This window comes from Microtus ochrogaster, chromosome 8 (assembly GCF_000317375.1).
Source record: "Microtus ochrogaster isolate Prairie Vole_2 chromosome 8, MicOch1.0, whole genome shotgun sequence".
NCBI lineage: Eukaryota > Metazoa > Chordata > Mammalia > Rodentia > Cricetidae > Microtus > Microtus ochrogaster.
Genome location: NC_022015.1, coordinates 69,797,202 through 69,822,842, shown reverse-complemented (window position 1 = coordinate 69,822,842; position 25,641 = coordinate 69,797,202). Strand labels below are relative to the sequence as shown.

At 51.1% G+C, this 25,641-nt stretch overlaps 1 protein-coding gene across 1 annotated transcript in view; it reads left to right on the top strand.

The window, feature by feature from the left end:
- Nucleotides 1-25,641, top strand: part of Crtac1 (cartilage acidic protein 1) — a 142,504-nt gene that overhangs the window by 109,188 nt on the left and 7,675 nt on the right. The window contains exons 6-11 of the mRNA XM_026781662.1: nt 7,504-7,638; nt 12,370-12,515; nt 15,336-15,472; nt 18,788-18,870; nt 19,670-19,770; nt 20,135-20,303. Of these exons, the coding sequence (XP_026637463.1) occupies nt 7,504-7,638; nt 12,370-12,515; nt 15,336-15,472; nt 18,788-18,870; nt 19,670-19,770; nt 20,135-20,303 (771 nt within the window). The remainder of the gene's footprint in view (nt 1-7,503; nt 7,639-12,369; nt 12,516-15,335; nt 15,473-18,787; nt 18,871-19,669; nt 19,771-20,134; nt 20,304-25,641) is intronic.

Here is a 25,641-nt window from a genome sequence, read left to right as displayed (position 1 = left end):
TGAGAAGCCAGGAGGAATCAGCAAGGCCTAAGCAGGCTGGAGAGAAGCAAGCGGGGGCCAGATGTGCTTCAGGGATCCAGGACCTCTGCAGCCAAGCCACACAACCCCCATTTTCTGGAGCAACCATGTGGCCTGGGAGGTCCTCCCATTTGCCAAGGGATCAAACTAGGTCCAAAGAGCAGAAAGGACTCACCCAAGGTCACTTAGGAGATTTATAGAAAAGCAGCACTTGAAGCCCTAGCTCCTGATGCTCAAACCAGCCACAAGCAGCTGGCCTTTTTAATGACCTCCAACTTGAGCATCCTGCTCCAAGCTGGTAAAGGGAAGGCCCCTCACCCACTGGGCACGCATTGGCATATAGGCCCTGAACTGTGTACCCAGGTTGTCAGGCTGAAGCAGCTGTCTGGCCCGGGGTGCTCAGGACAGCAGGCTGTAGTGGCGGGGGCTAATGGCACACAAACCATACACAGGTTGTTATGCTGTGCAGGAGGGGGAGGGGAGCTCTCTCCAGACACCATCAATTCTGGCATCCACTGCCACTCTGCTGGGTCACAGTGCCATCTAGCGGCTGAAATGCCTGCTCTCAGGGGACCGAGGGCCCCTGGAGGGCATCTGAACCAGGGGCTGCCAGGACAGAGTTACAGCCATAGAGAGCCTGCTGTCCCTTTGTGACTCTCTGAACACTCCAAGCCCCAACCTCTCCAACCACCAGAGACCTCTGGGGTCCAGAAAGTGCTGGGAGCTGAGGTGTGTGGGAACCCTGAGAAGTAGCTTCCATCCTGCAGAGGGCTTGGCATAGGAGAGAGGGAGAAGTCACGAAACCCCAGGGTATGTCTCCAGGCACCTTGACCCAGCCAGCTAGCAGAGAGGCTAAAGGGAGCAGGCTGCCATTTGCACCTCCCACCTGCGCCATCCTGCCTGCCTAGGGAGCCACAGGAAATCATGACCTCTCCCAACACAGATTCCACCTTCACTGTGTTTTGGAGAATGAAAAAACGTGGGGAATGCCTGCAGACATGTCACACAGACCCACACCTGCCCTGTGGCTCTGACAGTGGCACCAGGGTCCTCTGCTGGACGTCTCCTGGGCGTCTCAAGCTAAACTCAGGAATGGAGCTGAGAGAAGCAGCCCACCTGACATGGAGGCCTGAAGGCTGTGTCCTCAGGTTTGGACGCCACATAGGCATCTTCACCCCCTCCCCGAATCAAGTCCAGCTTTCCGTCCCCCTTTCCTCTGCACACGGGCTTGCCCAGACCCTACCCTTTCTCCAGGACCTCTGTGTTCAGGCCTCACCCTTTGAGGGAGCATCTGCCTAGGCTGCAAGGTGGTGATTAAAGAAGCCTTAAAGGAAATTTGGAAAGAAAATGAAGGGGGATTTATGATGTTGGGTGGAGAGTTCTGCCGTTGGCTGGGAGCAGTGTGGAACAAAGCGGAGGGCAGATCTGATTTATAGGAAGTCATTATTGGAGGAGACGGAGAGGCCCAAAGCCCAGCTGAGCCCTTCTGGCAGATTCCCATCAGTAGCATGACTGGTGCCTCCGGGTGGGGGCTGAGGAGCCTCCCTGGGTCCCAGGTGGGTGGCAGCCCTTCCAGCAGTAGCTCAGCCAGATCTAGCAGCTAGGACCAGGCAAGGCTAGAGTGACAGCCAGGTCCAGGAGCTCCAGAGGGGTCCCCAGAGGAGTTCCCAAAGTTCAGGGTACAGGGAGACCATTCCTAGGGTGTCAGGTGCGTTTGATGGAGGTTAGAGAGGTCTGCCCTTGTTTTGGGGTGAACAGATGTGTGATAAACTAAAACTTTAATTTTTACACACATTTTTCTCAGCTGTCTCAAGAGAGAGCTGCACCCGGCTACACCCCCCGAGGTGGCAGTACCAATCCCCTCTCTGTTGAAAGGGAGCCTGAGAAGTATCAGAATCAAGCCGAGGAGATAGCATAAGGGTTTGTGTTGGGACCCTAACACTGGTCAACTGTGGTTGCTCCTATGTAAGCCTCAGTTTCCTCACCTGGAAAATGGAGGGAATTGGGGACATTGAAGAGGTATTAGCTAAAATAAATAACATTTTCATTCCATTGAACAAGTGCGTCCAAGAGCTCTACTGTACACTATGGTGACCATGGTTAATAACAATACATTGTATTCCTGCATGACACCAAGACAATAGATTCTAAAGGTTCACAGAATTAGAAACTAAATATGCGAGATGATGCATATGTTAATTAGCTCGTTTCAGTCACTGTGTAGCATATACATTCTACAAAACATGTTGTATGTGATAAACATATGCAATTCATTATTTCTCAGCTGAGAAAGTGGTGGTGAGGAGACACACCTCCAGGTGTCATGAAACTTAACGCGAGATGTGTGTGCCCTTACCCAGCATACAGGTCAGAGCCACTGGCTCTTCCTTCCAGTCCTTTACCCACGCTGGCCTCATGCAGCTTCTGCTTGGCCCCTCGATGCTGGTCCTTCTTCCTACAGCCTCTGGTGGCCCGTTTGGAAACCTTCAAGGAACCACGGGCTGGAGAGACCTGAGCTGAGTGAGTGTCCTTGTCCGACAGTACCAGTTCCCAAAGCCTCACAGTCCAGCCTTGTCTGGCATCAGCAGGCTCTCCCCACCCCGACACAGCATCAGTGCCTCCATTTGGAACACACTTACAAAGGGGGACCCCATTACCATCCTACCTGTTGCCTTCTTCTCCAGCTCACACCCTTCATCCCTCTGCCTCACACGTTTTCCAGCATCCTAGACCAACTCTTATGATATCTTGGATGTTCTTGGCAGCCTATGGGCCTTGGTGTCCATAAGAACACTACGAGATTCCAGTAGGGGAATGTCACAGGTCCATACCCTTCCAGTGAGGAGCCCCTGAGCCTGCACTGCAGTGGGGCATGGGACGGGAAACTGCTTCCAATATGTTTATCCTTTGGTCCAGTTTGGAGGATGCATTTGTTGAAAAGTAGACACTTAAGAGTCTTCTCATTGCCCCACCCCTGCATTTTGCAATGCCAGTGACTGGTACCTCAGAGGTCTCCTTCCAAAGTTCCAGAGAAAGAGAATGGCCCAGGAAATAACTCAAAGGCCATTCCTCGGAAACTGGATCCCAGTCTGCTGCTCCATCCCTGGGTCAGCAGTCCATAGTTGGAGCAGTTCAAAGTGTACTATTCATCCACAGCCTCTGCCCTTCCCTCTCCATCCAGCCCCTCAGAGCTGGGAGATGAACCCCTGTGCAGAATCACACTGGAGCCTGCACTGTCCAAGTGCCAGGGGTCAGAGGTCTGGAGGAGTGGGTATTGAGAATAGCCAAGGCTTCCCCATACGGATTGGGTCCGATGAGCAAACAGGGAAGCCTGAAATGTGGCAAGGGGAAGTGGAGACCTCAGAGGGCCATTAACCCTGGAACTCCCAGCCTCTCTGACAGACTCTTCGGAGTGGCACATGTCCTTGGGAAGGAAGGGGAGACGGAATCATTCAAAGCCCCACAGCATAACAAAGGGGCCTTTGAAGCTTGAAGTGCTGGGCAAAAATAAAGTGATATTAGTCACTCAGCAGGTGGTAAATAGTCCCAGCTAATGACTATGTGGCACCTGACATTTTCCAAGATACCTTCCAAAATTCATCCCACTTAATATTTATGACACCCCAGAGAAGGAGCTATTATTATTACCAGTTTATTTCATAGATGAGAAGACAGAAGCTGGGAAAGGTTAAGCGGTATGCCCAAGGTCACATAGCTCAACCTTGAATTTGGCGGAACACCAGTGCTGAGGGCTGGCATTTCACCACTACAGGCTCATCTGGGGGACCCTGTGTCTGGGAGAGGGGTTGCTGGCTTCACACAGCGAAGAAGTCATTGACAAGGGTGGAGATGACTCCATCATGATGTTGCTCTGCAAGACTTAACAAGATGTCCCTAGCCGCTGTCTGGGTAGCCCTGTATGATATGGTTTATGCTAAACCTTGGGAGAGGAAGGGAGGGTGGGTGTCACAAAGCAGGAAGAAAAGGAGAAACGGGTCCTGGGAGACTGGCTGCTGCCTTTGCCACTGACCCCCAGAGAGGAGCCATGGACCACAGAGGAGGGATGGAAGGGCAGTCTGAAGGGGAGGTTTCCGTTGGTTTTGAGAGTTTCCCTTGTGGCAACAGTGAGGGGTGCAGCACCTGGCTGCTTTGCCTGAGATCCCAGTTTGGACCCTATCCTAAGGCTTATAGAGATGAGCCCCAAAAGCCTGGATCCCTAAACTGTGAACTCACCTACTCCCCAACTGTGTGACCAACTTGCCAAGAAGGAGTTGTGGGTAACATCTCTGTTATGGTCCGGTTGCTATGGCAATAAATTGCTGCTAATTAGTAGTGTGGTTACCATGGCAATTTTCTAGTAATTACAGGTTACAAATGGTGCAAGGCTTCAACCCAACCCAATTAGTTAATTAGAAAGATTTAGAAATTTGTCCAAAAGGGAAATAACCTGCTTTGTAGAAAATGAAGGGAATGTGTCACAGCTTGGGAGCCAGAGGCAGAGAGGAAACTGGAGGACGCCACAGAGAGAGAAGGACTGAGCTGCATGGTGGCAAGTCCTGAGTCCCACCTGGAATTTCCTGGAAGCCCTTCCCTGGGCTGGAGTTTCCGGCTCCTCTTTTTAGCTGTCAGAGGCGGTGACTAGGTCATGTCTCAGCATCCACCCTAGTGGCTGTAGAAAGTGACCAGGAAGTCACCACCCTCCTTTATGGTCTTCATTCTGTGTGATACCTCCTGGAAGGAGGAACACCAGGGGTGATGGGGATTTCGTTGCTCATTTTCACAAGACTGGACTCTTCCTTTGAGATGTAATCTGATTACCTGGGAAGAAAAATTCCAGGACACAAAAGCCCAACAAGCTTTAGCAGATAATGAAAGAGATAAAGGCACTATGGAGCCCTGCCCAGCTCTGTCCTGGAACAAAGCCCCATACTTTGTCAGGGAGCCTCTCCCAGGATGGAGGACCACAGGAGCCTGAGACCCCTCTTCTCAGATGAGCTCAGTCACTTCACAAACCCCTGGATCCATCCAGAGGTGGGTGGCCAAGGGCCTGGCCATTGTCACCTGGCTCTGCCAAAGTTGGCATTTACTTAAAAATTCCAGCTCCAGATTTTCTCTTGTCATGATAGCCAGTTCCTTGCAGCAATATGTCTTGTCCTTTTGTCATAGAAACCACACAGTGGTCTTGTCAGCATGCAGGACTCCATGGGCCTGAGATTTTGCACTTCTGAGAAGCCCAACTGCCAGTCCACAGGCCTGGTTGCACAGCAAGACTGCAAACGCCACAAAGCCTCCTTCTCTCTTGCCTCATGTTTTTAAAATAAACTTCCAGAAACTTCTTACTTATCATACACACCATGATGTTCTGAAATATAAATGCCCTGTGCAATAGCTGGACTAAGACACATTACTTTCTACTTGTGGCGAGGTCACTTAAAACCCACCATCTTGACCAGCAAGAGCAGCATGTGGTACTAACGGTACACATCATGTCGTACAATAGCCTCTCTCTCGACTTAGCCCCCTGCTCAACCCTTCCCTTTTGTCATTGTCGGCCCTTCACCATCTTCCCCCTTCACCCAGACCTCGGCAACTTCACTCTGTGCCCCTGCTTCTGTAGCTTGACTCTCTAGACTCCACCGCTTAGGGAAACGCTGCTTCTGTGTCTCAGCTCCGTTTGGCATGTTGTCCTCCAGGCTCATCTATATGGCCACAAATGAGAGGATCTTCTTCTTTCGTAAGGCTGGTAACATTTCTTTATTCGGTCTTCTGACAGACGCTTAGGGTGGCTTCACATCGACACCCGTGAATAGTCCTGGAGTGGACACAGGAGTGCAGAAATACCGGGCCCTACTGACTTTATTTTCCATGGCGGGTGTACACCCAGCCACAAAATTGCTGGGTCATATGGTAGCAGTATTTCTTTTTTATTTTTCTGAGGGTATACCATACTGCTTTGGAGTTGTACTAATTTATATTTGCCCCAGGAGAGTATAGGGATTCGTTTTCCCTCCCTCCTGTTGGACACTTTTGACCCATCATTATTTCTCACTTGTTTGATTTTTATAAAGACTGAAAAGGGCAACTCAGAAAATCCCCATTTAACAGAAAAAAAAACCTGACATTCAGTGGATAACAGTTGTCTATAGTCAGCCTCTTTTAAGAATCTGCAGCCACTCCTTGTAGGGCTATAGTTTTCCAGAATCCAGGGGCCGTGGCTGGTAAGGCTTTCCAGGTGCGAGGGTTTTCCCGGGGAGCAGGTGAGGATCAGCAAACAAAGGCTCTAGTTGAAGCCCTCTGGTTTGGGTTACTTTGTTTCAGGATGCATTAAGGTTGGACTTCTTCATATCGGGAGCTCAAAATTGATATAGTCCTCAAAGCCTAATGTAGAGCTGGCTTGATCTGTGTCTTTTTTTAAAAAAATGTAAGCCAGGTGGTGGTGGTGGCACACACCTTCAATCCAAGCACTTGGGAGGTAGAGGCAGGAGGATCTCTGTGAATTCAAGGCCAGCCTGGTCTACAGAGCAAGTTCCAGGACAGCCAGGGCTACACAGAGAAACCCTGTCTTAAAAAGCAAACAAAAGAGAAACAACAACATATATATATATATATTCCATTGGAGAGTCTCCTCTCAAACTGCAAAAACGAGACTTGCCTCTAGCCAAACAAGTGGGGACACAGTCAAAGAAAAGGCCAACTACCATCGCTCTCCTGTCCCTGGTCGGTCCTGATGCAGCTAGTTAGTGTGTGACCTTCTCCACTTTTCTCCAAATTCTAACTAGCTTAGACACACATATCTTCTGAAATACCAAGAATTTCCCACCTTTTTTTAATAAATGTAAGATCACACAATACCGTTACTTGCCAAGATACTTTTTTTTAACAATCGCAGGCACTCCTCCAAGTCAGTGCATATGGATCTACACGGTCCTTTCAGCAGCTGCGGAATGATCCACCATATGGATGCGCCGTAATCCGTTCGGCCAGTTCACTACCAGGGAGCCAAACTGCTCAGTGTATCAGCCAAATAAGCATCTTTGGGCCTACAGCTGAGACAAACAGCCAGGCAGGGCTGACTTCCTCAGATTCCTAACCCAAGAACACACGCATAGGTTTGGACGGGATTATTTGGGACTGAGGCACTGCTGAGGGTCCCGTGACGTGAGAGTGCTCGCAGGGGCAGAGCTGGGTTTAGATGTGTTGTGATTCGACTGGCATGTGTGGTGACCTCACCCTGCGTTCCTGGGACACGGGATGAAGCTTTTGGCACAAAGTGACCCCGCCCAGCTCCTCTCCGGCCTCCGTGCCATCAGAGTTAGGGAGATTGGGAGCCGAGTTCTGTCCAGCTCAGGGAAGCATCCCAAAGTTCAGATCGCTCAGCTTTTCCTTAAAGCAGTTTACCTGGGACCTCAGCCTCCAGTCCTCCAAGCGGCGGGCAGGGCTGGGCTGGGCGCTTGGCACTCACTGTGGGCGTACCTCCTCTCCTAGCGGGCCGGGGTGTCAGCGTGGGCCCCATTCTCAGCAACAGCGCCTCAGATATCTTCTGTGACAACGAGAACGGACCCAACTTCCTCTTCCACAATCAAGGCAACGGCACCTTTGTGGATGCTGCAGCTGGCGCTGGTAAGTGCGGACCTCTCCTGGGCCCCAGACGTCCCTGGGCCTAGGGGACTGTGGGTTTCTCTGCCACCCTCAAGCCACAAGGGTGTTTGCTGATGGAGCAGGGAGGCCCCTGGCAGGCCCTGCCTGTGCCCAGATGGCACTGGCCTATGAACCTCTGAGTCGGCTTTTGTTTCCTAGCACAATTCTTGAAGCTTTCCCTCCGCGACTTGGCCTCTCCCCATTTATCTTCCTTTTTTTTTTAACATTTTACGTAACTGTGTGTACATGTGTGGATGTGTGTGCTAGGCACTCAGTTAGAGGTCTAATGACAAGTTACAAAAGCTATTCTTCTACCACGTGGTTCTTGGGGCTTGAACTCGGGTCAATAGTCTTGACTGTAGGCACCTTTGCCCACTCCCTCTTTTATCATAAACATTCAGTTTAATCCAACAACAATTTTCTTTTTTTAAACTTCATCCTGACTGCAGTTTCCCCTCCCTCCATTCTTCTCATCTCCCCCACATCCCTCCCCTCTCCCCCAGATCTACCACCCCTCTGTTCCCCGTCAGAAAAAAGCAAGCCTCCCAGGGATGTTACTCAAACACAGCATAACAAGTCACAATCAGACTAGGCACAAACCTCCTATCAGGGCTGTGCGAGGCAACCCAGATGACAAGGGGTCCCAGTGGCAGGAAAAGAGTCAGAGACACCCCTTCTCCACTGTTAGGAGTCCCACAAAACACCAAGCTGACATTCATAACATACTTGCAGAGGACCTAGGGTAGATCCATACGGCTCAGTGATTGCCGCTTCAGTCTCCGTGAGCCCTATTTGAGCCCTGCTTAGTGGGTTGTATGGACTGTGTTCTCCTGATGTCCTTACCCCTCTGGCTCCTACACTTTTCCACCTGCCTCCTCTTCCACAGGATTCACCAAGCTCCAAGGGAAGGGACCCAATGGAGAGCTCCAATTTGGGATCTCTCTGAACCTAATGTTTGACTATGGGTCTCTGCGTCTGCTCCCATCAGCTACTAGAGGAAGCCTCTCTGATGACATCTGGTCTAGCGCCAATCTATGAGTATAACAGAATATCACTAGGAATCATTTTATTCATTTTTTTCTACTCTAGATCTCTGGGCTGTCCAGCCTCTGATTTGTGGTCATCTAGGCAGCATTGGGAATGGGCTTGCTTTCATGGCATGGGCCGCAAAGTAGACCAGCCATTATTAAAATTAGTTTTGTTGTTTTGATTTTTTTTCATTTTGTTTTGTTTGGTGGGGATGGTTGGTTGTTTTGTTTATTATTGGTTCAGTTTGGTGGTTTTTTTTTTTCAAGACAGTGTTTCTCTGTGTAGCCCTAGCTGTCCTGGAACTTGGTCTATAGTCCAAGCTGGTCTCGAACTCAGAGATCCACTTGTCTCTGCCTCTCAAGTGCTGAGATTAAAGATGTACACCACCAACCACCATTTCAAGAAGCTTTGCTAAGTGTCTGACTACTGCTGAGAGCTAGGAATGCCTGCCTGAGTAAGGCCGAGACGGCCCCACAGTTAGAAAGAAAACAAACATCTACATGACCAGCTCTAATAAGGAGCAGGATCAAAGGCAAATCGGCCCATCATCACAGCGTCCAACCCTGCTCCCCTTCCTGCCTGTGGTTATCACCCATCAACCTCAGGACCTTTGCTTGTACCATTTCTTTTGTGGACCGCCCTCCCTGTTCTCTGAGGAACTCCCATGTGCCCTTCCACATCCTGCCCAGTCACCTCTGAGAAGCATTTTCCTGCCTTCCTCCTCTGCTTCCACTCCCCCTGGCAGGTCCCTGCCTCTCAGGTTCCTGCGTTGCCCTTGTGATTGTTCTTGTGTGATCTACAGGGACAGGGACTTGTACTGTCCTCTCTTGGCACCCAGGTGATGACAGAATGAATAGTTTATGAAAAGGTTGTGGATGTGGGGTGCCCTTCAGCCCCTCCCTCAGCCCTCATTTCCTCCCATATTGAGAAAGAATGAGCTTCGATGCATCTCTTCCTTGGAGCACAAGAAAGATGACTGTGGATCTGAACCCATAGATCTTATGTCCCACCAGCTCTGCAGACAGCAGCATCTAAGCCCCAAGCACGAGCCCATCCCTTCTCTCTGATACAAGAGTGTCTCCCCGTCCATCTTCCTGCTCAGGAGTCTCCCCATGGGTGCCTCCTGACCTCCCATCCCAGCTGAAACACCACCTACCCCAGCTGGTTGCCTGTCATCCTGCACCCAAGTCCAGTGTCTCTCCTTCCCTGACATAATAGGGTGTGGTCCTCTGCCCTCTGCACCCATCCCCTGCTTGAGTTGTACTTGGCAGCAGCCGATCTCTCCGCTGAGAAATCACGGAATGAAGGGAAGGAGGTAGCACAGAAAACTGAGAGCGTTTGATGAGGTGTTAAGGAGATGGAAGCAGAGGTGAGCGAACAAGTTGGAGTGGGAGAAGGTATCGGGCAGGAGGAGATGCGAGGTGCGAGGCCCGTAATTGAAAGTCAAAGTGATTGCAGGGGTTTAACAAGACATGTCAAGGGGGCATTCATCACCCAAACAGATGCTGCTGTGAAATGCAGCCTGGCACTGCTTAGTCCCGTGAAAAGGAACCAGCTCCTTGTCAAGGTGCCTCACAGATAGGAGAGAAATGGGCCAGCTCAGAAGGCCACCGACCCGACACTTAGGAGAGGGAGTTTGCAGAGAATGCAATGGACTATCAACCCTAGGCTTTGGGGACTGTCCCCTGTCCCTTCAACCCCACCCTCTCCATCTGAGTGGCTGCTTCCTCTCCCATCAATGCTCAGCCCCGGGGCTCCCCCCCTCCATGATAACACCTTGCTTCCAAGGCTCTCGGAGCCCCCACCCCTGCCTTCTCCTGACCCCCGTTCTCAGGGTCACCCTGTTTTCAGCAGTCTGGAGTCTGCCCATGACCTCTGTTCTATTGTTCTACCACCCTGTACCCAGGGCAACCTGCAGTTCTTTGTCCTTTGGAAGTGTCACCTTTACTTAGGTTTGCGCCTGGGCCACGAGCGGGCAGATCTGCCTCTACGCCCAGGCTGTGCCTACTTCCTTCTCCTAGCATGGGCTCCTCGGTGGATGGTGAAAGTGAGCAGCCGGGCACCTCCCTTCCTGTGCTCGCAGGTCCTCTGTGGGTTCTCTGTCATGGTTGCTCTGTTTCCTCTGCTGTCACTTGCATCCCCGCGTTGCCTGCTGTCAAATTATTTATGTCTCTTCATTCATTCAGCAAGTACTTACTGAGCGCTGCCACGCAACCACAGGCACTGAGGTAGACCTGAGGCACACAGGACCCACCGGGGCGTGGCTGATCTCGGGAGAGTGGGGCCCCCAAAGGCTGGCACCAGGAAGGGGAAGATTAGAAAGATGAGGAGGAGGGCGGTGGGAGGGGCTTCTGTCGGAACTGCATTTTTGTCTTCTTTATTAACCCTTTTAGTTAATGTAGAAAACAATGGTTTTACTGTGATGTCTTCATTCATTCTTTGTTCTTAGTTGTAGTAATAGGAGTGGCGGGGCTGCATCCCCAGCACCCCGGCCGCCTGGCTAGCTGATGCCCCGAAATAATTACACAGACACTGTATTCTTTTAAACACTGCTTGGCCCATTTCTGTCTAGCCTCTTCTCGGCTAACTCTCGCACCTGGACTAGCCCATTTCTAGTGTAGCCCACGAGGTGGCTTACCAGGGAGATTCTAGCCTACGTCCACTTAGTCACCTCCACGCTGCCCTCCCCATCATCATCCTTGCTGTCCCCTCACCTCCAAATTGTCCCTTTCTGCTTTCATGTCACAGATATTCTATTGCCTTTTCCTATCCACTTCTCTCTGCACCTTTAGGCCTCCTCCTTCATAAGCCTCTTTCAACTTTCACATCAGGTTCTGTGTATATGTATGTGGGTCTTTGTGTGTGTGTGTGTGTAAACCTGGAGTTTACATATTCAAGAAAACATGAGCCAGGTGGTGATGGCACACACCTTTAATCCCAGCACTAGAGAGGCAGAGGCAGAGGCAGGTGAATCTCTGTGAGTTCGAGACCAGCCTGATCTACAAAGTGAATTCCAGAACAGCCAGGGCTACACAGAAACCCTGCTCAAAAAAACAAACAAAGAAAAAACCATGCAGTATTTGTTTTCCTGAATCTGGCTTGTGTTGTGGGCACAGGCCATGGAAGCTCCCTAAGAGGTTAGGTTTCCAGGGGCCGGGGAGTTGTCTGAAGAAGACACACCAGAGCAAAGAACTGAAACATAGGAAGAACTTGGTTCACTTAGGGAATAGAAAGACTATGGTAACCAGAGCTTAGCTAGTCAAGAGTCAGTACAACACAACAAAGACAGATAAGGGCCCAGTAAGTCAGAACCTGCCATCCCTGGGCAGATATTTGAACTTGACCCGAAGTACTGGTGAACCCTTGCGAGAGTTAAGCAAAGAGGGACGAGATCAATTCAATGTCTCCCTGTGGCCATGTGACAGTGGTGGGAAAGGCTTTGGTCCCCCAGAATGCCCATCACTCTCCTTCTCCTGGACCATGATGCTCTGAGCCAAGTCCAGGTAGCATGCAAGGGGATGGCTGTGCTACTTCCTGTTCCCATGAGAACATCTGAATTCCGCTGTGCCTCCCCATCTTCCCGGAAGAACAGGGACTGTAAGAGATCACTTCTTGTTGCTGGAGGCGAATGTTTATGGGATACACCAGGGAGAGCACCCTGGAGCTCCTGCCTCTCCTCCCCAGGTGTAGATGACCCTCACCAACATGGGCGAGGTGTGGCCCTGGCAGACTTCAACCGTGACGGCAAAGTGGACATCGTCTACGGCAACTGGAATGGCCCACACCGCCTCTATCTGCAGATGAGTGCTCACGGGAAGGTCCGCTTTAGGGTAAGAACAGCCAGGTGCTGCATGGCAGCTGGGCAGACCATTAGAAATGGAAACCTGCTTTGTGCCTCCATGGGCCTCTCCAGAGCTGGGGGTGGGGTCCCAAGAAAGGCCACATGCAGGGTCAGGGACACCAGCCTCAGCCAGGTGCAGGCTTTCAGAGAACAATGGCTGCAGAGAAAGAGGAGTCTCCAAGGCATCCCCCAGGAACCCTGTCAGAGAAATTCACTCTTTGGCAACTACTGTTCCTTGGGTCTCCCGGGACATCCCACCAGTAGCTGCTAACTGGGGTCCATGGTAGAATGATGGGAGAGGAAAGAAGTTGAGGCCAGGGAGCTCCCAGGTTATCCCTAAAGTCAAATAAAGGGTAGGATAACCACACACACCCCCTTGTCCTGCTGCCTGAGCTGTGGGCAGAATATAATGACAAGTGTTCTCCCCGAGGGCTGCTGGGTGACAGTGATGTGCCTGAGTTTGGGGCTTTCCCAACAGATGACAGAGTATGGATTTGATGAAGCCAATATCGAAAAGCCGGATTAGGACTTGGTAAATAGTAATCATCATCATCATAGAAAATGGAAGGTTATAGTATTCCAACTTTGTGAGCACAGAGAATTATCCAGGATCCCCAAACTCTATGTGACCATGAAGAGGCCCCACCCAAAAGTGGTCTCCGTGCTCCCTTCCCTGCTGAGACTCTAGACCATCTGGAGAAGAGGACCCTTGCCTAGAACTTAGGACATTGATCCTGGAATCTGAGCAAGTTCCCTCTCTGTCCCGCATTCTAGCCCAGACTCACAGATGATGTGGGAGTGATTTCTTTCTAATCTGTTGCTTTCATTGGTTAATTAATAAAGAAACTGCCTAGGCCCATTTGATAGGCCAACCCTTAGGTGGGTGGAGTAAACAGAACAGAATGCTGAGAGAAAAAAGCTGAGTCAGGAATCGCCATGATTCTCCCACTCCAGACAAACACAGGTTAAGATCTTCCCTGGTAAGCCACCTCGTGGGCTACATAGATTAATAGAAATGGGTTAGATCAATATGTAAGAGCTAACCAATAAGAGACTAAAACTAATGGGCCAAGCAATGTTTAAATGAATACAGTTTCCGTGTAATTATTTCGGGGCATAAGCTAGCCATGCGGGCGGCCAGGCACCAGAAACATAGCCCGCTGCTCCTATTACAACACACAGAAAAAATGATTTTGCCCTCCCTGTCCTGAAATATTTGACAATGTCTGGGAACATCTTGAACTGTCCTGACTGGGGAAGGACAAAAGCCAGCAAGGTTGCTGCAGACACTGCACAATACACAGGACAGCCTCCATTATAAAATTATCAACTTCGTGGCTTACAGTACAAAGGCTTCAGATGTCCTATGCTGAGGTTAGAGAACATGCTGGCCTTCTGAGGCCCCTGAGCTGCACAATAACAATAACAACAAATGTCCCATTTATCACTTGCCACCCACGTACCAGGATCCCTGATAAGAGCTTTACATAGATTATCTGGAAACCCAGGCATGCAGAGGGGCAAGCCCAGGGGGGCTGTGTGAGTTTCCATTTTTCCAGGATCGATGGAGCAGTAATGAGTTAGAGATCCTCAGGTCTCCTTGTTCCCCAGCTCTGAGGACCCTGCTCATCCCACCCTGACCAGCCAGCCAGGCTCTTAATCAACCTCATTACGGTGCTGATGAGGACTGTCACCCTCTCCTGACTCCAGGAGCAAGTGTCTCTGCAGCTGAGCCAAGAAAGCTCCTTTCTGTGGTTCCAAAGCAGGCTATGGAAAGAGAGGAGGGCAGGGGCCTGGTCCAAGGGCAGGGGCTCCCAGAGAACCAGCTCAGCCCTTCCCAGCTCTCTTCACCTACACAGTGAAATTTGGACAGCCACTGAATGTCTTCAAGGGACAACCTATACACAATGGGAGTATTCTGCCCAGAAACAAAAGGCCATCTGCACAGCTCTTCTTCCATTTCAGAGGCAAATCCCACACCTAGGACCCTGTGCCAGGTCCTCTCAAGACTGCCAACGCTTGTGGGGAGGGTTCCCAGCTTGGCTGTCTTGGGTCCAGAGTCTCCCCAGAAGTCCTGGGGAAATGATAATGACACTCCTTCAAATTGTGTCTCAAATAAAATCCAAAGACTCCCAAGAATCAAAATGAGGAAGTAGGAGCAATGAGGAACACAGCTTATAGGTCTGGCTTTGCATGGGGCTGGTGACAAGGTTGAGGCATCATAGACTGCCAGTGATCTGTCTCCTGGCCACTCTGTTATGTGCGCCTGACATGGCAGGCCTCACAGTATAGGCTGCAGCCTTCCCCCCAGTGAGATGCAGCCCAAGTGCTGAGTGACCTCCCCCGAAGGTCAAGCCAGTGCTGAGGCTGGAGTCAAAAGCAGGTGGTTCCTAGGGCCTTCCCAGTTTCTGGTTCAGCACTTGAGAAGGAAGGCCAGAATCTTTAGTATGTAGCTGTGGCTCTGGCCCCATCGTTAGCAGTCACCCCCCTTCAAGACTGTATCCCATCTGTAAAGTGAACGGCTGATGTCAGGCCGCTCAGGGGACTAGCAGTAGGGCTGAGTGTGGTTGGGACCAGGGACCATCTCAGAGCTCCCTGCGTGATCTGGTGTGAGCTGCAGCTGTTACTCTGCCTTCCGTGTTCTGCAGGCAGTCTGAAGTTTGTGCCATCCCAAGGGTCACCACTCCAGGTCATGAGATAGGGGACATAACAGAGATGCTGGGTTTCCTCCGTGCATAGTCACACAGGAGAGGGTTGTGGGCTTGTTTCCACCCTCCTTTCTTCTGACCCTCAGCACTCTCTCCTCCAGGACATTGCCTCGCCCAAGTTCTCTATGCCCTCCCCTGTCCGAACTGTCATTGTTGCCGACTTCGACAACGACCAAGAACTGGAAGTCTTCTTCAACAACATCGCCTACCGCAGCTCGGCAGCCAATCGCCTCTTTCGGTACCGTATCCAGGCCACGGGGGCTGGTGTCCAAGGATCAGAGAGGCTGTGCCAAGTGGGGGATAGTCCTTGATTAAGAAAGAGAGCGGAGGGGAGGACAGAAACTAAGCAAGATAGAGAGAGAACCCTGAGTTAGCCGTCAGCCCCAGTCAGCCCTCGCTGTGGCTGGTAAGTGAGTAGCGAGGCTATGGTCCAGAGAGACCCCAGCTCCATCCCCACAAGGTGGAACAACTCCCACAGCCTCAGAAAGGCTTCCAGGGTCAAGTCCAAGGGGATCTGGCTTGTTTACTGGAGATTTCTGAGCACCTATAACAGAACCACTGAGTATTTCACCATTCCAAAAGATAGACCGAATGTTCAAATAGATTTGGCCCCAGGACGCATTTTTCAGAGATGTTTCTCAGAGACTGGATGTTCTGTAGAGCATTTTTGGGGAACATTGGAAGAGATGGCTAAGTGTAGTTGGACCTTTTCATTGGGACTTCTGGATCCCCACTAATGACACAGAAACTTGTTATAAATTATAAAAGCTCGGCTATTATATAATATATAAAATTATCATTGTTGCTAACTAGCTCTTACAACTTAAATTAACCCATTTTTATTAATCTACGTAATGCCACATGGCTCATGGCTTTGCCTGTCCTTCAGCATGTCTTGCTCCCTCTGTATCTCCTGGAAACCCCACCTTTTTTCTTCCCAGTGTCCTCTCGGTCCCAAAAATCCTGCCTAGCTATAGGTCATTCAGCTTTTTATTAAACCAATCCGAGTGACACATCTTCACAGTGTACAAAAAGATCATTCCTCAACAGTTAAGGTGGAGAACAGAGAAAATCTGAGTCCCCTAGCATCTGAGCGCCATTTCTAAAGAGAAAGGGACAAATTTCCAAGGTGACACATCTTGTGGGGACTGGAGGAATCTCCCAAGGGCTTGTGTTCAGACGTCCAGGCCAAGCCTCAAGGGTGGAGGCCCAGGATTCGGAGTGCCTAGCAAGAGCAGCAGGCACACAGCCACTCTTACCACACAGATATTTGAAAAGCACTCTGGGAACAAACCTCACGTGGTCTGGGATGTCGCTAAGACACGCTGGGTGAGGAGAGAAGGTGGAGCAAAGGTCCTGGAGCCAGGAAATAGGTCAGGTCACCTGCTTGGCCCTCCATGTCCCTATTCCCTCTCTCAAGGGGGCTCAACTATTAATAAAAGGCGCAAGCTGTGACTAAGCATGTTTTAAAATATAATTATTAACCAAGCATCAATCCTGACTGGATGTAATCACCCCCTGAAGGCACCAGATTTACTAATTAGGTGCCTTGCAAAAAGCTTATTCACAACTTCTAGATTAATTGCAGAAGATCAATTGCTCGTTAACAGAGATGCTGCCTTCCTTCTCTGGCTAATAAAGTGTCACTTGCCAGGGCCCTGAGCAGCGACTTGGCTAGGGCTCTAGTTCTGTAGCCCAAGAACCCAGGGACCTTTCTGCCTGTCCACCTTCCTGGCCTGTTCCAACCTCCCAGCTCCCATGCTACCCAAGAATGGCTGTCCCTGGATTGTCAGTGGGCAGTCGCCACATGGTCACCCCCTGGGGCAGAGTTCGCTTCCACTCAGGGGCAACAGAAGCCACTGTCTAGGTACACAGCTGGGCCTCAAGTCCCAGAGGCAGATGGCTGGGTCCTGAGCACACAGCTTAAGGGCTGCAGCTGGACGGCTGCTCAGCTGGCAGCTTGAAAGTTTAACCCTCACTTGCCCCGTACTGTGCCAGCTTGTTACCATCACTGAAGGGACCAGTCCCTGGAGCTCTGTCTCTCCTGCAACATGCCTGGGCACTGGGGACCCAAAGTCTCATGGTCCTTTAATGATGCTTCAATCAGTGTTTCACCCAAACCAGATCCAAGCCCCAGTGATAGGAGTCCATGATGGCCATTCAAGCATGGACTCTCCCAGGCCTAGTGGGGCGTGGGCTGCCTTCCACATAAGCATCTAAATACCTCTGGTCTGGTCTCAAGTTCAGTGCCACTTTCTGGTCTTGTGGGGTTTTTTGTGCCCACCACAGCCCTCCCCTGGCCTCTAGTCCAGCATAGCAACCTGCTGAAATGCCAGCCTGGTCATTTCCCTCTTCCCTTTGCCACCCTCTGCATCTATCCAGCTGCAGCAGAGCCTGTAGCCCACAAACAGTCAACAGGACAGTGTGCGTCTACAAGCCGAAGAGTCTCACCTCTAGCACATGCGTGTGTGCCCATGTGTGTGTGTGTGCACAGCACCCTTCCCAGGTACACTGTGTGCCACCCATGTGTACACATGGGCGTGCTCAACCTAGATGCCCTAGGTGAATGGAGGATGTGTCACGGGCATCTGTACAGCCCTGCAAGTGCCTGAACGTCTGTAGCGGCCCGCATCCAGTCACCAGGCTCCAGCTTTGAGGACACAGTGTGGTTTGAGCAGACCGTATGGTTAGGAGAGGAGTACAAGTTCCCCCTGCCCCAGGCTCCTCATCCATCACAGCTACAGAATCCAACAAGTGAGGGAAACTAGGGAGGAAAGCTCACACTGCTGTCAGCCACATAACCTCTTCATATGGAGAGGGCAAGACATGGGAAGAGTCTCAGAAGTGCTCAGGGACAAGACGGAGTATTCCAAATACACAGAAAGGCTCTCACAACCTAAAGGGACCCTTCCTATTTGCCTCAGGAATTCACTCCAACTCCCCCACAGACTTGTGCTTGGAGCTGACTTGGGAGATAGGCCCTGTGTTCAGTGCTGTGAGAGAAGCCAAGATGGCTAACACAAGGTCCCAGCGTACAGCGAGCTCATAGACCGGCTCGAGAGATAAGATGCCCTGGGCAGTGTTACCATGGACAGAAAGTGATAAAGGCCAGGAGAGGAATAAAGACAGCAGAGGCATCAGGGATGACTTTCAGGACAGCCAGTCAGTGGAGGGCGAGCTGGCAAGTAGGCTGAGGCGGGAGAACCTGCAGAGAGTTAATCCCTCAGCAACAGACGGAGCTATGGAACCCGGCATCCTTTGGAGGAGCGTGAAGATCAGTTGAAGGTAGCTGCACCTCTGCCCTCCTCCATCCATCACCTGCCCCTCTCAGGCTGTCTATAATTCATCTATTAGAGAAGGAAAAATCAATGTGTACCCACATAAATTAAAGCGCAAGAAGGGAACAGCCGTAGTGAAATCAGAGGCTGTGAGAGAAAGTCCGTGGGCATCAGAGCACAGCATTGGGAATAATCAAAGGATAGAACCAAAGGCTGGGCCAGTAGGTCTAGGGAGCCCACGGGGCCCTGTTGGACCAAGTCTGTCTTTTCTACAGTGTTATCCGCAGGGAGCATGGAGACCCCCTCATCGAGGAGCTCAATCCTGGTGACGCCCTAGAACCCGAGGGCCGGGGTACAGGTAAGGCCACCCAGCTCAGCACAACCCATACCCTTGGGCAGGGAGGAGCAAGAAGTCAGGCAGCCAGGGTGTACCTGCCACCAGGAGATCCCAGAGGAGGATGGGAATGGAGGAGAGCCATGGGCCTAAATGCAGGAGTCAGGGAAGGAGACCACCCCTCCCTCCGTCCCCAGGCCTGCTGGGGAGAAGCAGGATTCATGGGGAGGCTGCTGTTTCTCTGGCCATGCCTTGCTGTGTAGAGATGGGAAGGTTGAGGGATGAGTCCCCTCTGTTCCCTGGCAGGCATCATGGGTCTGACCCCTCCCCTCCTGGCAATCAGCCAGATAAAGAGCACTTGACTGGGAATCCTGGGACCCAGGTCTGTAGTTACTTTGTTTTCTGGGTTTTGTTTTCCACAAAATGAGAGTGTCTGCCTTTCTCACGTCTTTGGGTTGTAGAGAGAACCAAAAATAGACCATGCCTATACAAACACTAGAGAAGCTGAAAAACAGAAACAAAAACCACTGTGTAAATAAAGAGGTATATCATTCAAACCACAAGAAAAGCAGGTCGTAGCTTAGACCCATCCCATCCATGACATTCAAGTAAAGGAAGGAAAGCTTGTCTGTGAATTCCTGTCTTGAGCTGGATGATGGGCAGGAGAGAGATGGGCCTGCAGCCCTGTTCCTGCCCCAGCCTGTTTGTTTTCTCTTTTTGTCTTTCATACTCATGGTTATAGTCACCACACCAGGGAGCCCCTCCTCCCAATTAGTCTAGTGGCTGGGCTAATGGCTAGAGGTGAAATCTGCCTTGTTTGTAGGGGGCGTGGTGACCGACTTCGATGGAGATGGCATGCTGGACCTCATCTTGTCACATGGAGAGTCCATGGCTCAGCCGCTATCAGTCTTCCGGGGAAATCAGGTGTGCACCCATCTCAGGGCCCTTAGCTCCCAGCCTGGTGTGCTCTCGGTGGCCCATGAAGGCAAGGAACCTGGGCTTGCTAGCCAGCATGATGGGAAATGGGAACTGGAAAGCCTCGGACCGGAAGCCCATACGTTCCCAGCCGGAAGTACCACATCTAAGAGAATCCCCTGCTCAGCCCTCTGCCTTCTGCCACGGGAACTTCTTGGCCTTAAACCTTGCCCCACAGTCGTTTGGCTTCCCCCTTCCTGCAGCCCACATTCCTCTCCTCTTTCTTCCCTCCTCCTTCTCCTCTGCTCCTCCTCTTCCCTCCCACCCTGCTCTATGCCAACCTGACTGATGCTCACCACCTTCCTTCCCCCAGGGCTTCAGCAACAACTGGTTGCGTGTGGTGCCCCGCACCCGGTTTGGAGCCTTCGCCAGGGGTGCCAAGGTTGTACTCTACACCAAGAAGAGTGGGGCGCACCTACGGATCATTGATGGGGGCTCCGGTTACCTGTGTGAGATGGAGCCTGTGGCACATTTTGGCCTGGGTGAGTCGGGGCCCATGGGAATGGTAGCAGATTCTGCAATGTGTCTTGCCATGTGCGGTGAGATTCAGCTTCTCTATGGCATCACAGTGAATGCTGACTGTGGGTCTATGCTCAGAAGAAAGGAATGGGGGGAAGGTTGCCCCTCGCCTGCAGGAGCCCCCACCCCAGGGCCTTTGTGGATTTAGCTCACCTCGGGGTCAGAGTACATAATTCTCCTTCTGCCCAGGCCATAGACTTGTTCACGCACTGATCTCCACCGAATATGTCCAGGGCAGCTGCCCCCTGACCTGATTGAGCTAGCTCAGTATTTAGGGTGCTGATGACTTCCTTGGATGAGTTTTCAATGGGCACAAAGTCACCCTAAGGGTCAAGGCTGGATCTTAGTGGAGGACGGGATTCAAAAAAAGAAAAAAAAAAACCCTGCTTTTATGTCTAAAAGCTGCAGTCTCCACACGCCCCAGAAGCAAACCAACAGCATGCCCCTGGTGCCTCTGAGCTATACTACCCACCTCTTAGAATACCCCAAAAGAATGCTGCTAGGGGCTGGGCAGCTTCCAGACACAGGAGAAGCTGGCTCTCTCGCTGCTGTGGGACATACGCTCCCATCCTGAAAATGGCATGGTCAATCATAGCTTTAGTTGTTTGTTTATTCTTAGTGTGGGGGGAGGCATTCATGCATGTGGGGGTCAGAGGACATGTTATGGAGTTAATTGTCTCTTCCACCTTTATGTGGGTCCCAGGGCTTGAACTCAGGTCACCAGGCTTGCGTGGCAAGTGCCTCTACCTGCTAAGTCATCTCACTGGCCTGACTGCTTGGTAGATTCTTTTAGAAAAGAAAAGCTGTGCTGTGTGGTGGCGGTGGTGCACACCTTTAATCCGGCACTCAGGGGACGAGGCAGGCGGATCTCTGAGTGCAAGGCCAGCCTGGTCTACAGAGTGAGTTCTGGGACAGCCAGGTCTACACAGAGAAACCCTGTATCACAGAACAAAAACAGAAGCAAAGGACACTTGCCTTGTTGATGCTGCAGAATATGATTTGGCAATAAGAAGTCTCATTGTCAAAGTCACCTTCCCCAAATGACCACGTCATAGAGCTGAAGATGGGCAGTTCAGGTTGGAGGCAGTGAAGGGCAGGTAAATTATGAGGGGCATCTCCACAGAGATGGGCAATGAGTGTCTCAGTGGCAGTGGCTACATGAATCTAATGTGTGATTCATGACAAAGAACTATTCACACACCTGTTCTCATGGCAAGGTTCCCATGATTTCCATGTGGTATGACCATGAAGCAAGCCATAGGCACTGGAGCAGCCACCTACATGAAGCCATAGGCACTGGCAGCCACCTACATGAAGCCATAGGCACTGGCAGCTACCTACATGGATCCCTTCACGCTGTCTTCACAACCCTGCTAGCTCTCCAGTTATATCAAAATAAGCTGTTTTTTTTTTTAAATGTGGAGGTTATAGGGAGATGTGAAAATTCTTCAGGGAGCATGCAGGGATTACAATTAATGGGGAAAAGACTGTGGAGCATTGAGGAAGAGGTGGGCCACAAGTCAAAGCATTTGAGCCAAAGATTGCCCAGCTTTCACCAGATGCTTTCCTGTGTGCTATTGCCTTGTGAGGTGATATGATTTTAATATAAAAAGATTAGACAGTATGTTCTCTAATCAATAAATATTTAGAAGCATTAATATTAAGCACACATCGTATTGCACAAAGGAAAAAAAACTAAGGAAAGAAATGCCAAGAGCATAAACCATCCCATCTGAGTGACGAAATTACTACAGGAACTTTGCATATGCTGGACACAGTGCTGTGCACCCAGTTCTCATGAACTTACCCTCAGGTGGGCATTGCTTTCTCCATCGTGCAAATGGGAAACTGGATCCAAATGTTAAGGGAAGCCTGCCATGAGCTCATGATTCTCAAATGGCAGAGATGGGATTCAAACTCAGGCCTGCCTGAAAATGTGGTTTGTATTTTCTACCATATGTTCTAGTATATGTGTGCGCATTCTGGTTTTTATAGGGAACACATAATATTTATGTAGTCTGAGAAAGAAGCAATAAATATTTAGGGGACCCAGAACCTAGTTATATGAGCCTGTTCCCTGGCTTGGATGGGGTGAGCCTGAGCCTGGGGCATCTGTCACTCCTAGAGCAGCCATTTGCTATGCTGGCCCTAAGGGTACAAGCTGACTTTTAAACATGGAGTTCTCCCTCTTGCAAATTAACAGTAGCCGACACCTACAGTATGCTTCCAGCATGCAGGGCTCTGCCCAAATTCTTCATCAGTTCTCCTGGGAACTTGATGAATGATGAACCACAGTCTCTACTTTACAGGCCAGAATGCTGAGGTGATGTTTAAACACACTGACCAATTCACAGCTCCAGGTGGGGATTGGCTGGCTTTAGAGCCCTCCTTAGAAACTGAGTTGCTGGGCTTGGTGACTTCTCCCAGGGCTTCTCTGTCTCTTTCTTCCTGATGTGAGTATCCCTTCAGCTTATGGGTATCCCGAAAGGCCATTCAAGCACCAAGGTGGCCGCTGTGGTTTCAAAGTTGAAATGTTTATCAAGCTAGATGTCAGCCCCGCTGAACAGAAAAGGAAATTGAGGCTCCCAGAATAGAGCAGCAGAGCTGGGCTGAGGCCGTCTGGCCCCACATCCTGTGGACTGTCTCTTGCTATTTTGTGTATTAGGGGGCATCTCTGGGTTCTTTCCTCTCCAGAATCTGTCACCACCAGGAGAAGAGCCTGCTTCCTCAACTAGGCAGCATGCAGGGTCATTGATGAGATCCAGGGTGCTCAGGAGTAAACTAACACCCAATGTAGCACACACTGCATCTGGTCAGGGGACCCTCCTGATAGCAGCCTTCAGTGGGATTTGCTGTTGGTTTGAACCAAATTGCTGTAAGGGTCCCCACCCTGCCCCTATCAGGCTCCTCTTTTTGGGGCTCCCTTTCCAGGGGGACATTAGAAAGACGCCTAGTCTCAGGAACAGACCCTTGCTAGTTGCCTGAGATCAACAGTGACCACAGAGCAGCTCCGTGGACCAGACCAGAAACCCAAACAGTGGGCCAAGCTAACTCCATCCCTGCCTCTTCAGGGCCCCTTAGGATCCCAGCAGGATCTTAATGGGCTAAGCATAGTTGTCCTTCCTGACTTATGGGGAGCCAGCAACAGGACGGAGCACAGAGAGGGCAGAGAGGGAGACAGTGGGGAAACCAAGTGTCGGGAATGACTGAGGAACGCAAGCAAAGGAAGAGAAACAGGACAGAAGCAGAAGGCAAGAGAGGCAGAGACATGGGGAAGGAGACTGAAGAAATGCTGCTGCCAGGCTGCGGATAAACCAAGGAAGTCTCATGCCGGCCTGTCCCCATGCATCCTTGGAGCCTTGAGAAGAGGGAGCAAGGGAAATCATCCTTGCCCCAGACAGCTTTGCCAAGTGAGGAGGAGACTAGGGGGAGAGCTAGCAAAATAGTAGAAACTTAGAAGCGCCGGGGCGGGGGGGAGGGGGGGACAAGACATGGGGGAGGCAGGGCTGAGAACATTCCAGAGGCCAAGCTAGCAGGAACCAAGACCCAGTGGTGGGAGTACTCATTTGGAGGGATGGGAACAGTGCTTGGAAAGCAGGAGCTGGGGAAGTCTCCAAGGGAGGCTAGACAGGGCTTGTTGGACAGAGGGGGTGTCCGGGCAGGTCCAGGGGAGCCAGAGCTGAGGCGAGAGAGGGGGCGTCCAGGCAGGTCCAGGGGAGCCAGAGCTGAGGCGAGAGAGGGGGCGTCCAGGCAGATCCAGGGGAGCCAGAGCTGAGGCGAGAGAGGATGTGTGCAGGGCAGCAGCCCCATGTCTCATGTTCTTCGAGTCCTCTTAAAACACTTCTCAAACATTTCTCTTGATTGTGAGAACAATGTGTATTGATTATAGGAAAGCGAGACAATACAACAAATCATAAAAAGAAGTAAAAATCACCCGCGATCTCATCACAGTGCTTGGAATGTTAAGTAAAGGACAAAACAACAAACAAACATTTCCTCATTCACTCTGGCGCCATTTGACTCCATCCAGTCCACGCTCACTGAACACCTACTAGCTGCCCGGCAGTATCTGCACCAAGGGCCTTGCCTTGAGCACCTCTGCATTCTAGTGGGAAGGGCAGCACGGGAGACATGATGAGAGGAATAGACAGGCGAAATAGACCATGTGAAGATTGTATTAGGTGCCACAAAGAAAGAAAACGCCACGCAGGGGAAGGGAGTTAGGAGTGGGGAGGAAGAGGGACAAGCAGCAGTTTCCAGCTAGGAGGCCAAGCTCCTAATCAGCCTTTACCCCATGCAGTACACACAGGAGCGCATTTAAGATGCACACACTACTTAGCTTTGTTTCTTTAAAAAAACAAAACAAAAATGATGGCATTTCCCCCTCTTGCTCTTTTCCTCCCCTGCACAGTAAAAGCCGGGCCATGCCTCCAAGTCTGTACGCATCTCTTTTATTTTCCTCCAGAGCCACAGAGTATTTCGCTGTGTGGCGGCATTCATAATTTATTTACCAAGTCCCCTGTTGATGGACAGCTAGATTGTTTCCAGGTCTGTGCAGTTGGAGGTGCGAAGGGGGCTGTCTAGGTCACGTGTTCAAGAGAGGTCTGCCCTGGGGTTCTGTGGGGCCAAGAAGCACAGTAGGGGGTGAGGCTGTGCCCAGGGGCCCAGATCTGGAGGTGAGGGGGTTGCAAGAATCCCTCATGGCGTACACTTCCAGCCCAAGCTCAGCAACCCTGCTCCCTGGTGGTTCTCGCTCCATGAATCACTCCCCGCTGCTTCTCTCTGATGTTGCTGCAAGGTGTGGGGAGCTGGTGTGAACGTGTGTGCATAACCCTTCCCGTCCACACAGGGCGCATCAGACTCCAGACTGCACTGGCTGAGGCACACCTGCCTGCAGTTGCCTCTCTGAATGCTCCAGGCCTTACTAAGATGGTGCAAGAGCAATAAGGACAGACAGACAGTCAGACCCTTATGTTTCCTCACCTCCCTCCCTAGAAACCTGAGCTGTGCTGCACCGGGAAGCAAAAACCTCAGGAACTTTCCTAGCCCTGTTCTCCCGGGGTCCCCTGAGGACCCACTCAGCTATGCAGGGCTTTATGAGTCTTGCTCCTCCTCAGCAGACCCTGCCCTCACTCCGAGGAACCCTAACCACATTGTGCCATTCCTGCGCAGCTACCCTACCCTTCCTGGGTGCAGACCACCTGCTGGCTTCATAAATAACCCTTTCTAGCCGGGCGATGGTGGCGCACGCCTTTAATCCCAGCACTCGGGAGGCAGAGGCAGGCGGATCTCTGTGAGTTC